Raw genomic sequence first — 12,490 nt, forward strand, 5'->3', positions numbered from 1 at the left:
TAGTAAATTTTTACGGTCTATGGTCAAAATGCTTCTCTATTGGCCATCAACAATGTAATTCACTAGTAACATTTCTGATTTCTTATACATCAGGAATTGGCCAAAGGAAAGAAAAGGAGTAGAATATTGGCGTATTAATACTAGTAAAATTGCTTAAGTGCTCGTTATACTGTAGAAGTGGTACCAATGGCTAAAGCTAGAAATAATATGAAGTGATGGATTTTAGATTTTTTTTTAAATTGTCACTGAAGTGTATTTAAAGGGCCTCTGGAAACATTACTGGCTATCATACTGGCAAGTTTTGAAATTGTGTTAAACCAGCTTGAAAATGTAAGGCATATACACATTTATTTGTGATGTTAGTGCTGGCAAAAGATTCCCACTTAACAGCCTTAACCCAGGACAAAACGAATCTGCACTTGAAGAACACTGGCAAAACGATGCCTGCTAATGCCTTTGTTTAAACCACAGATCTGGTATCAAGCATAAACCTAATTTATAATATGAATTCTTTCTGGTTTCCTAACAGATTGATATGAAAAAAAAATATTAGCAATATTAACAGTAATTGTTACATTGTTTAAAAGTTCTGTAAAGCTTCATATACCGGCAATCTCCATTCCCTGGTTCATTGGCCTTTAAAATAAAGTCGTCTTCAAGAAGATTATCTGGATTGTCAAAGTCAAAGTCATCATCAAGAGCTGCAACAATATCAGGGTCAAAATCCAAACGAGGTCCTGAGATAGAGAGAAGGATTGAATTGAAGTTTCCATTACGTAACCAAGCCATCCAAATCCATAAGTGCTAATTTGCACTTAACAGAGATCTTTATAGCGTTTATAAATATTCCTTAAACAAAGGGAGGAGGAATTCCTTCCAAGCAAAGACTGGGTTTAATTTGGCAGTGCATATTGTTTTAATTAAAAACAATACTTGTTCATTATAAGTTATGTATATCCAACAGTCTAAACATAGAACTGGAACACAGGGGATTAATAAATTCTAGTTTCAGCACCACCAAAATTTCTCTTTAGCCCTAGGCAAGTCACAAACATGCCAGCCTCAATTTCCCCATTTCTAAAAGCTGATAAAACCTAACTCAGTGGCATTTTGAAAACATATACAGTAGTTACAAAGATTTCTTAGGAGTTCTACGTACAATTAGAGTTAATTGTCAGTTGTGATAATTACTGCTATTTGTTAATATATGTATCGTGTACTGCAGAAAATAAGACTCCCTCTAAAAGTTATATGCAGGGCCCACAAGCTACTCCTCTACTTCAAGTCATTGCAGAACTATTACTAGCATTCCCTTTTCTGGCTGGATGCTTAAATCTCACAATAAGAACATAAATTCCTACTTGCATGCACATGGAGGCATAGTCATACTAAATTAAGCAAGGTTTAAACCGTGTTAAAGTTTAAAATGTTAACAGTGGAAGATTAATGGAATTCTTCTATCTGCCCCTAAAGCAAGGCTGTCCAACTTCCAAGCAGCCAGGAGCCGTGTACCCTGCAGGCCACACCAGTGATGGCCACATGCTGCACGAGCCACACCAGGGTGAGCCATGGGCCCTGAGGCCACATGGACTTCCCCGCTGCAAATGGAGTGATAAGGGGAGCAATGACTGGGCAGGAGTCTGGGGGTTGCACTTAACTCCTTGTGGCTTGCATGTGGCTCAAGGGCCTCCAGTTGGACAGCCTTGCCCCAAAGGAAAATAAATTTTGAGAATAAAAAGAAAGGGCAATTTTAAGAATGAACCCTCAGTTCTACACTGGGATTCACAGGCATCACTATGGAACAGTAACAGGTTGACAAATAAAATATTTTGCCCCAATAAAACATTTTGTTCTCAGCTTTGGGGACATTTTTCCTCCTCTGCTACTGAGCTTTACCTGAAATAAGGCTATAATACCAAATATGCAAACCTAGTATGAATAAGTAGATTATTTTTAACATAGGCAATATTACCACCTATATCTAAACTGAGCTGAGTGTGACGACTGAGAAGTGATGGCATTTTACTAGAGCTTCAGAGGTCTGAATCTGTTCAAGTTCAGCTCCAGATTAATGTCAAAAGCTGCCCCAGTCAGCTTGGATGTAAATGAGGTCATACAGACTAAGGCAACTGGACACAATGTTTGCCACCACTGCTCTACTGGGACTATCAGATCTGCCTCAACCATGTTAATTCAGTGGAGCTGTTCAGCTTGGGTAGACCTTGTAACTTATGACTATAAGATAGCCCTGTGTTGGGGTATCTGCCTGGCAGCCTGTGAACAGCAAATATGCAGCCCATGGCCCTAGCAGGTGCTTCTCACTGCTGTGTGTCAGGGAAGGGCTTGTGTCCTGCTAGTATTACCCATGGGGCAGGGCAGGGAGAAGATGCTTGTATGGTAAGCCTCAGGATACGGTTTGCACAGAGCTGTGGTGAAGTTGGACAGTCCTGGCCTAGCATTATAAAAGGTAGAGTAAAATGATTCATGATACCTGAAACAGGAGCAGCTTTATTTAATAGTCCCACATCCTCTTCAAACTCGGAAGCAAATACTGACGAAGGCAAATTAATAGAAGGAACCTAAAAAAACAAACCCAAAACACACACACACAAAGCTATTAAATAGGCTTGGGGCACTGACCAAGAGAAAGTAGGATTTCAGCTGATATCAGTGGCCAGATCTTTACCCGTCTCTAAAGTGCCTCCACTTACACGATGCAACACACAAAATGTAGGTGCTTAACTCCAAGAGGATGAACCAAATTAATAGATTCCTAGGTTTCTTATAGTCAAAGGGGAGAACAAAGTACCTCCCAAGGCTACCCAAATCACGTAACAGGGAGGTGCCAGCAGTTCCCAGGCAGGCACCCTGTCAGTGGTACGCATCAAAGGATCTCTTATAATTACTTTAAATGACAAAAATTTGCTGATGGGACTTGAGGCTGTATCATCTTAAATTGGTGGTATACAATTTGTCAGAGTTTGGGAACCACTGGACTAGTCAATAGACACACAACGACCAGGCACATAGCTATATTCCTGCTCCTTCCAGGACTTAGGCAACTGACTCAGGGCTGTAAGAAATTCAGATAGCTTAGGGAAGAAATGTTTACCTGAACTGAAACAATCTAAGTGACAAAGCACTGACTGAAAGTGATCCACTCATGTGAAGGAAGACCAAAGGCATGAGAGAGCCTGACTTTACAAACACAGTGAGGATAGCACTGCTCTGACTGTGGTAAGCTGCGAGTTTTGCAGTTTTAGATACTTTTGCTTTTTAACCAGTAAAAACTATTGTAAAACAGTGTTGGAGAACAGGGACTGGAACCCAGACCACGCCCCCGCCACCAAAAATTCCCATAAGCGCCAGGCACCACAGACTTTTAGGGCTGGAAGGGACTTTGTGAAATCACAGGTTCTGTTTAATATTTTTATAGCAAGCAGCCATTAGTTAAACAATAAATGAATAAAATACAGCAATGACAATGGCAGCAGGTGCCAGAACCCACAGTTCCCCAAACCTAGGGGAGTTTTCTCTTTGCTGATATAAATTCATGTTCCCTCTTGTTCCATGACCCTTCACAGACTAGTGGCTCAAGCTTCAACAACAGGGTTGTAGATGAACCGTGCTTATAGCCTGGTAGTTAGGGCATTCTAATATTATAAAAGCTTACGTCTGTCTGTCTGTCCGTAATGCTCTGATTGGCTGATAGAAACAGCCAATCAGAATGCTCCAAGCATGGGGGAGCCCCACCATGATTCCAAAGCCATGCCGAGGACCGGACAGAGGGTGGGGAAGCTACTGGTCCTTGCCTGGGTCCCTTCACTTGTCCACCACATCTTGATGTCTTTTATGATTATAAAAGGGGAGGCTGCCCCAGGGCTTCCTAGACCTGGTCTTGTTCCAATGACCACCTGGTGGCTGTGGTACTTTGCCTTACGGGCTAATTGCACGGCTCCGTAACTCCCCTACACCATGCCCCATGCCTTGCAGATGGCATCATCAGAGACCTTTTTTTGTCATGCATCTACACTCACACAACCCTTCTCCGGGCCCTCAGACGCTTGGTCTCTTGCACAGCCCCACTCATGTATTCAGCCCCCTGGGTCCCTCACTCAGCCACTCTGGGCTGCCAGACCGCTTGGCCCCTCGCTGGGCCTCTCTCTATACCCAGCTGCTGGACCCTTCTACTCCTGCCACAAGCAGTCCCACTATTGTGACCCCAAATCCTAGTAGAGTGCAGTTTTTAGTCATACCAGCCTAGGCCCTGGCTACAAGCTCCTTGGCCCCTTACTGATGTCACCACTCCGGGCTCCCTGAGCCCTGGCACTCTCTCTCTCTCTCGCCCCCTAGTCTCGTTGGCTCTCATTCGGCCCACTTCTGGGCTCAGCTCTCGCGTTCCTCCAAGATACTTCTGGCCCCGACTCTCCTACATCTGGGCTCCCTGGTCTCAGCACTGTCTTGGACCCTCCTCTACAGCCGATGGCTCTGTCCCAACCATTCTCAGTCTGGGCAGTCAATTTCTCTAACCCCTTCCTCTCCAGCAGTGGCCCTACCTGGATCTTTGGCCTATCCTAGGCCTTGCCCCCACTGCCTTGGGCCAGTTGACAACTCTGGGCCTCTCTCTGGCTCCAGCAGGCTCCTACTGTGGCCACGTCCAGCCTTTGGCCCCTTTCTGGGCCCTGGCCCCACTGACAGGCCAGCAAGATTCTCTGGGTTGCTCATTCTGCTGTCACTCCTCTTGGACTCTCCTATTTCTCAGATAGCTCTGGCTTCGCCACCTTCACTCTGGGCTGCAGGCCACTGATCCTGCTTCCTCTCTGGTGGTGGTCCTTCCTGTGGCTTCTCCTAGACCCTGGCCCCGCCTCAAGCCAGCTCAGAACTCTGGCTCCCCTCTGGCTTCAGCAGTCCTCCTGCTGTGGCTGCCTCCAGCCTCTCTCTGGGCCCTGGTCCTGCTAGCAGGTCAGTGACATTCTATTGGGGTCAGTTCTCCAGCCTCGCAGCCCACACTCACTCACAGGTCCACTCCCTCAGGCTCTTCAGCAGGTCTCTTACGCTCCCAGTCTGTCTCTGGGCTGACCTGGGCCTCACAGTAGGTCTTATGCACTGAGCCCCTCTCCCTGAACTTTACCTGAACCTTACAATAAGGTCTTCCACACTGAGCCCCTTGCTCTGGGCTCACCCAGACCCCAGCCTGGGACCCTAAGTATGTCCTCAAGCCCTAGTTCCTACCCAAACCTCCAGACTGCTTCAGATGTCCTCTTTGTGGTGGTGCTCCAGAGCTACAGTCCTCCCGTTGAGGTGATGTTCTCTCAGGAGACTCTAAATCTTACTGCTGGGCTTCTCTCAGGGCCTGGGCTTATACTTGCTCTAAGCCCAGCCCTCTTTCTGAGTCAGATGACTCCCTCCATCAGACCTAGCTTCACCTGCTGGGTTTCCTGGGTCAGCTGACTCACCATTAGCCCTGGCCCACACCTGCCAGCAGCTTTGCAAGCTGCCTGACCTCTTAAAAGTGGCAGGCACCCCAAGGCCCTTTTTAACAGTCAAAACAAAATATCTAAACCAAAACAAAAAACCTACATGATATTGCCATGGTGAAAGTCACTTCAGTGTTTTAGCAAATAAACTGATTAATATAATGCAGATTATTGTCAGTATAGGTTATAGATTCTACTTATTGCCATATAAAAATGTCAAAGATGGAAAAAAAAATAAGATCCTTCACAAGTACAGCATACATCTATCTGAATATTTGGCGAGCAAGATGATCATTTATCACAAAATGGGGTGATACGTTTAAATAAAGGACGCATCAGAAAAAATACAAAACAAGGATTGGTGAGACAAATACCTCACTTACTGGAATTTGTTGGATTTCTTCTTCTATCTCTCCTTCTGTTGTCACCACAATCCTGTTCTGTGGACCAGATATAGAAGGGACCAGCTCAGAAGGACCAGAGGCTTCTTTTAGATGCTGCAAGTAGTCATAGTCATCATCAAAAAACACTCCATACTTCCTCTGCTCCTCTCTCCTCTTGTCATCATCTCCCTTGAAATTGTGAACAAAAGCAAATTTAAGAAATTAGGAAAGGTTAAAAATTCATTAGTAAGAAGGTGAGTCCCAAAGGCATAACAAGGAAATATTTGGATTCAGAATAACACAAAAGATGCCTTTGAGAAATAACACTAAACACACAAGAAAAAAAATATGCAACATTAATTTAAGGGTCTGGCAAAGAGTGGCTTAGAAAAGAAAACCAGATTTCATAGACATTAGGGCTGGAAGGGACCTCGAGAGATCAACAAGTCCAGCCCCCTGCCCAAGGGGCAGGAAGTCAGCTAGGATCAAAGGATCCCAGCAAGATAAGGATCCAAACGTTCCTTGAATGAGTCCAGAGTGGGTGCCTGCACCACTTCTGGAGGGAGTCTATTCCAGGCCTTGGGGGCTCGGATATTAAAAAAGGTTTTCCTTATGTCCAGCCTAAAACGGCCATGGAGGAGTTTATGACCGTTGGTCCTTGTTATCCCTCAGGGTGCTCTGGTGAACACACGTTCCCCCAGATCCTGATGCACACCCCTTACATATTTATAGGCAGCCACCAGGTCACCCCTGAGCTTGCACTTTTCTAGGCTGAAGAGTCGCATGACTCAGCCTCTCATCATAAGGCCTATTTTCCTGCCCTCTGATCATGTGCGTGGCTCTCCTCTGGACTCTCTCAAGCTTCTCGACATTCTTCTTGAATTGTGGAGCCCAGAATTGGAGGCAGTACTCCAGCTGTGGCCTCACCAAGGCCAAGTACAGCAGGACTCCAATGTTCCCTCTAAGGAGCAGTGGTCTGTGAGCGTGCCGTTTCAGTCTGTGAGTGCGTCACCTCGGTCCGGCATGGGACACTTATGGAAGGGGGCTGAAGGCTGGGGCCAGGGGCTGGAGCTGGGGTCAAGTGCTGGGGGCCAGAGCCGGGGGCCAGGGGCTGGAGCCAAGGGCCAGGGCCCAGAGGCTGGGGCGAGCGCAGGCCTGGTGCGGGCTCCCCAGCTCCAGGGAAGTGCTCCACTCCCCCGCATCAGGGCCGGAGAGTGGAGCACTTCCCCGGAGCCAGAGCAGCCCGCACCAGCCCCCCGCCCCAGCCTTCATCTCTGCCTTGCCTCACCTCGGGGAGGAGCTGCTGCCTGCCCCAGTGAGGCTCCACCAGCTCTGGGACACTGCTCCCCTCCCCAGCATGGCCTCTGGGGGCATGTCCCGCAGTGTCGCGGAGCCTCACTGGGGCAGGCAGCAGCTCCTCCCCGAGGTGAGGCAAGGCAGGGATGCAGGCTGGGGAGGGGGGCTGGTGCGGCCTCCGCCGGCTTTGGGGAAGTGTTCCACTCCCCGGCCCTGATGCGGGGGAGTGGAGCACTTTCCCAGAGCTGGCAGAGCCCATGCCAGGCTCCAGCCCCAGCCCCAGCCTCTCCTGGTGTGTGGCATCTGGAACACCAGATCAAAGGCTTTTTTAGAGTCCAGATATATGATGTCAATCTCTTCTCCCTTGTCCAGGCGATACATCACCTGGTCATAGAAGAAGATGAGATTGGACAAGGAAGACCTACCTGCAACAAACCCGTGCTGGCTGTCCCTCAGGATGTTGCTATCAGCCAGCTTATCAAGAAGGGTCTCTTTGATCATTTTCTCCAGAATATTACTGGGGATTGAGGTCAAGCCGATTGGCCTGTAATTCCCGGGATGTATTTTCCGCCCTTTCCTGAAGATGGGTACCTCACTGGCCTTCTTCCAGTCTTCAGGTACTTTACCTGAGCAGCACGAGTTTTTGAATATTTTTGCCAATGGTTGGGCTATGACATCTGCCAGCTCCTTGAGTACTCTGGGGTGTAATCTGTCTGGACCAGCTGACTTGAAGATGTCCAGCCTCTCAAGGTGTTCCTTTACAAGGTCCACACCTATGCTGGGTATAAATGAGCCCTCACCCTGGCCGCCCTGCATCATGCTAGGCAGGGCAGTCCCTTTGGGCTGATGATAGACTGACACGAAGTACCCATTAAGCAGGCTGGCTTTTTCCTGGGTGTCGGTTATCAGTTGTCCCATTTGGTTAAGGAGTGGTCCAATGTTACCCTTGCTTTTTTTCCGACTCCCTACATATCTGAAATAGGACTTTTTATTATCCTTGATACGTGAAACCAGATGGAGTTCGGTTGCAGGCTTGGCTTTCCTGGTCCGCTCCCTGCAGACACAGACCAGTGCTGAGTACTCCTCCTTGGTGGTTATTCCAGCCTTCTATCCTTGATAAGTCTCTCTTTTTAGGTGTAGGAGGTCCTTAAGTTCCCTGCTGAGCCAAGGGGGTTGCTGTGCCCTTTTGCTACCATTCCTCCGAGATGGGATGGACAACCCTTTTGCTGTCAGGATCACTCCCTCGAGGAGCAACCACTCCTCTTGGACTCGTCTTCCTGTCGAGTCATGGTCCCTTAGGGCCTCAACAACGAGCCTCCTGAGCTTGTCAAAGTTAGCTTTCCTAAAGTCAAGGACTTCTGCATTGCTGACTGACTTGCCAGCTTTGCGATGGATAGTAAAGGTGATCAGCTCGTGGTCACTATCACCCAGCTTTCCATCGATTCTTAGGTCACTGACTAGATCATCCCCTTTGGCCAGTACCAGGTCCAGCAATGATTTGCCTCTTGTCCGGCCCATAGACTTCTTGAGTCAGGTAGAGTTCATCCATGCACACGAGGAAGCTTTGCGACCGATCAGATTTTGCCGAGTGCTCTTCCCATGAGATGTCTGGGTAGTTAAAGTCTCCCATGACAACCATGCACCAAAAGCGTGCAGCCTCAGCCAGTTCCCTGGTGAATTCCTGGTCCCGCTCTTGTTTCTGGTTGGGAGGTCTATAGTAGACTCCTACCATGATGTCCCCTGTGCCACAGTCCCCATGTATTTTAACTCAGAGGGACTCCAGTCATCTTCCCTGAGTCAATGTCAGTTTGCAGGGATGTGTAGCTTTTCTTGACATAGAGCTACACTCCCATCCCTTTTATCTCCACGATCTCTCCTGTACAGGGAATAGCCATCTATACCTGTGGCCCAGTCGTAGGTGGAATCCCACCAAGTCTCCATTTTGCCTATGAGATCATAGTCTTTCTTGCTTAGCAAGAGGGCCAGTTCCTCTTGTTTGCTCCCTAAGCTCCTGGCATTGGTGTACAGACACATAAGTGTCCCATTGGAAGCCCTAGGCTTCCTTGCCCTCCCAGGCAGACACCATTCCAGGGCTGGGGTAGGTGTGGATTTCCTTGGGTGCCCTAACTTTCTGGTTATGCAGTAGTTGCCTAGTGGGCTTGCAGTGGCGGTTATCCACCCATCACCCAGAGGGCTTAGTTTAAAGCCTGGTTGAGCAGGTCAGCCAGTAGGGCTGAGAAGAGGCTCCTCCCCAGCACAGTGTGGCAGAGGCTGTCTCTTCCCAGTAGATCACTGACTCTCTCACCATGATCGTGGAAGCCTAAGCCTTAATGACTACACCAGTGACGCAGTCTCTGGCTGACTACCTCAATCCTCCTCTCCCTCCTCAGCCCACAGCCCGAAACCAGGAGGATAGAGGAAAACACCACCTGTGCCCCCAACCCCTTAAGCCCCACTTCCAATCACTATAACTAAACTGGGGGTCTATATCTTTAGAGGAAAACAAATCCTTTCACCTTAGTTTTTACAACCCTCAGTATTTTTGAAAAACAAACAAACAAACAAACAAACAAACACACTCAAGTTCCAGAGATATTTCAATATACTTAGACAGCATGGACTGAATATGAGGCTGGAAGTCTATTGTCCCTGGCCCTCACTGGTGGAATCTTATAGCTCCTCACAAGCATCTAGCACACATAACCATGTGTGGCTAGACAATTTTTCTGACTCATAGGTATCTATTGTTTTGGTGCTGTCTGCGAGGAAATGTAAAAATAAGAAAAGAAAATGTTTGATACTATGTTCTTAAGAAGAACGAACTGTTAATATGAACCTCCATGCCTAGGGCAAGCATTTACCTTCTGTGCAGGCAAAAGAACTCTCTGGGGTGCAGTATCATCAGCTGCTAGAGGGTCCCTCTGGCTTCTGTGCACCAGGTGGAATGTTACTGCTTTCTTCTTCTCTATAAAGGGCTTCTTCCTCTTGTGAGGCTGCAAAAGACATTGTCGTGCTGATCATAAACAAGTGAAACATTAAACTTCTCTTACAAAAGGTTTTTCTTATCCAACTACAGGTGCCTCACTATAGTTCCAAAATGTGTTGCATGTTGTATACAGCTGGGCTTAAAAAAAGAAATCAACAACAGTAAGTTTTATTAGCTCATCTATTCTTGTCACATCCATAGCAGCAACCAAAGAGGCACAGTTTGCATGCTCCAACTCTGTGAATGCAGCTATGTATTTGCAAGCTGCAGAAATATATAAACCAAGCATAATTACAGAGTGATTGTGAACATAATGCCAGGACATGACTGATGGAAAGTTCAGGCCAGGATATAGGTTATACCTACCCAGTAAACTTGCATGCCCAGCAGCGGCACCCTCAAGCAAGGTGTGCTGTTTCAAGGAGATTGCCACCAAGGCTATACCCACTTCTTTTCTAGACCTGAAGGTTGTTTCTGAAAGGTTATCTAAGGTATCTCCCAATCATTTGGTTTGATCCAGTAAAAGAAGTTATGAAACAAATCTTCCTTTTTGTTTCAACTAGATATAGTGTGGCCACACCTGTGTGGCTCTGTGAATGTGTGTGTGCGCATGGAGGGGGGGGGGCGGTGAAGGAGAGGGCAGGGACAATTAGCTGTCCTTCTTTCAGCAATAATAATTAGCCAACCCACAGCACTGCATATAAACACACAGTTGCTTCTCTTAAGAAGGCTGTCAGTCCAGAGTTGGGCAGTGTACCTGAGTGCCAATTTCAGGCATGGCAACTTAAGCAGAAACTTCCAGAGAAACAGACATGTGGAAATTCCTTAAGACAAACAGAGCTTACCACACTTTAAAAAAATGTCTGATCATAAATACAACGATAGCAAAGCTGTTCATAGAACAACCAACTGCCACATCATCACCAGGGATCCCGGTTTTCTCTGATTTTAAAAGTATGCCCAATTTTTTAAACTGAAAATTAGGGATTTTTTTTTTTTTTTTAATCAGAGAAAACCAGGATACCTGCCCATCACTGCATCATCCAATAAACCTCCAGAACCGTGCTTCATTCTGGATTCCTCACAGTTCTAAAGCAGTCTTAACTTACTGAAATAATCTTCTATTGCTGTCAGTACAACTGACTGAAAAATAGATATATACGCTGACAAATATTTTCAAAGTTGTTCCACCTACTGAAAATCCTGAAGGGTGAGAAAGTTGTCAGAATATTTTAAGCATTAAAGTTATTGTATAAATCTAATCTTCTCTGCCTTAATTAATCTTAAATATAAATCAAACGTTATATGCAGCTTTAGGAATAAGACTCGCTGGCTGCTAGCATGAGTTTTTAATACTGCTTGTGTTTTGAAATGTTACACCTTGAAATAACACAGAATGAGGGTTCCTGTTACACAATCAAATTAAAGCTGAATAGAAACCAGGTATAAAGTTGGAACGCATTTTCAAGCTCTAACTTTGTAGCTGGTTGGTTCTTTTTATAGTTGGACAGACATTTTTATGGCGTGATAACTACTTTGCCTGTGTGGCCAGTTTGAATTTATTGTGAGGTTAACATATATTACACAAATAACTGCTAACACGTGGCATGGGCCTGAGATACCCGAGGGTAAAGTAAACACCACAGTTGTGAACCAGCTCTGAAAACACTAGTACAGAGGTGGGCAAAGTGCAGCCTGTGGACCAGATGTGACCCTCCAAGTCATCCTATCTGGCCCGCGGGGCCCCTAAAAACTTTAGAAAATTAATATTTATCTTCCCCTGGCTGCCTGTCATATGGCCCTCAATGGTTTGCCAAAAACTCAGTAAGCGGCCCTCTACCCAAAATAATTGCCTGCTCCTGCACCAGTAGAACAGAAGTGTTCAAAACCTGGATGCCCTTTCCCATAGGAAGTATTCTTCTGGATTAAGTTTCAAAGTGGACATGAAACCCACTGGATTGGAAAAGAATGAATTCTACTTCCAATTACTGCCTATGCAGAGTCAAAAATAAAAAACTTGCACTACCTTCATATACCCCACTGACATCTGTTGGACATCTGCAGAATGTAATGGTAATATATAGCCTATCTGCATATAATAAAAATGAGCTAATATTTGCTCCCTGCACTAACAGACAGCTACAGATAGCGCGCTACCATTACTTCTAACTGGTCTGTTCCTTACCCCCACTTTGAGTTCCTGTCCATTTTCTCATACTGACACCCCCCAACCTTCAGCACATTGTCAACTGCTGCTATTTCATACTCTGAAGGTAGCCTATGCCTTTGTTTAAAACACATCTCCCATTCTCCCAGTGGCAACATTAGCCTTCTGGTGTGGCTCCCAG

At 46.3% G+C, this 12,490-nt stretch overlaps 1 protein-coding gene across 2 annotated transcripts in view; it reads right to left on the reverse strand.

Moving 5' to 3' along the window:
• The window catches only part of LTV1 (LTV1 ribosome biogenesis factor), a 21,205-nt gene that overhangs the window by 7,909 nt on the left and 806 nt on the right, over positions 1-12,490 (reverse strand). Inside the window, exons 2-5 of one of the 2 annotated variants that reach the window (XM_025204849.1) lie at positions 10,018-10,149; positions 5,852-6,049; positions 2,492-2,579; positions 608-737 (exon numbers count right to left, since the gene is read on the reverse strand). In XM_025204849.1, the coding sequence (XP_025060634.1) occupies positions 608-737; positions 2,492-2,579; positions 5,852-6,049; positions 10,018-10,149 (548 nt within the window). The remainder of the gene's footprint in view (positions 1-607; positions 738-2,491; positions 2,580-5,851; positions 6,050-10,017; positions 10,150-12,490) is intronic. The other variant, XM_006024241.3, reaches the window with a different exon arrangement.

This window comes from Alligator sinensis, unplaced genomic scaffold, assembly GCF_000455745.1.
Source record: "Alligator sinensis unplaced genomic scaffold, ASM45574v1 scaffold153_1, whole genome shotgun sequence".
NCBI classification, from domain to species: domain Eukaryota; kingdom Metazoa; phylum Chordata; order Crocodylia; family Alligatoridae; genus Alligator; species Alligator sinensis.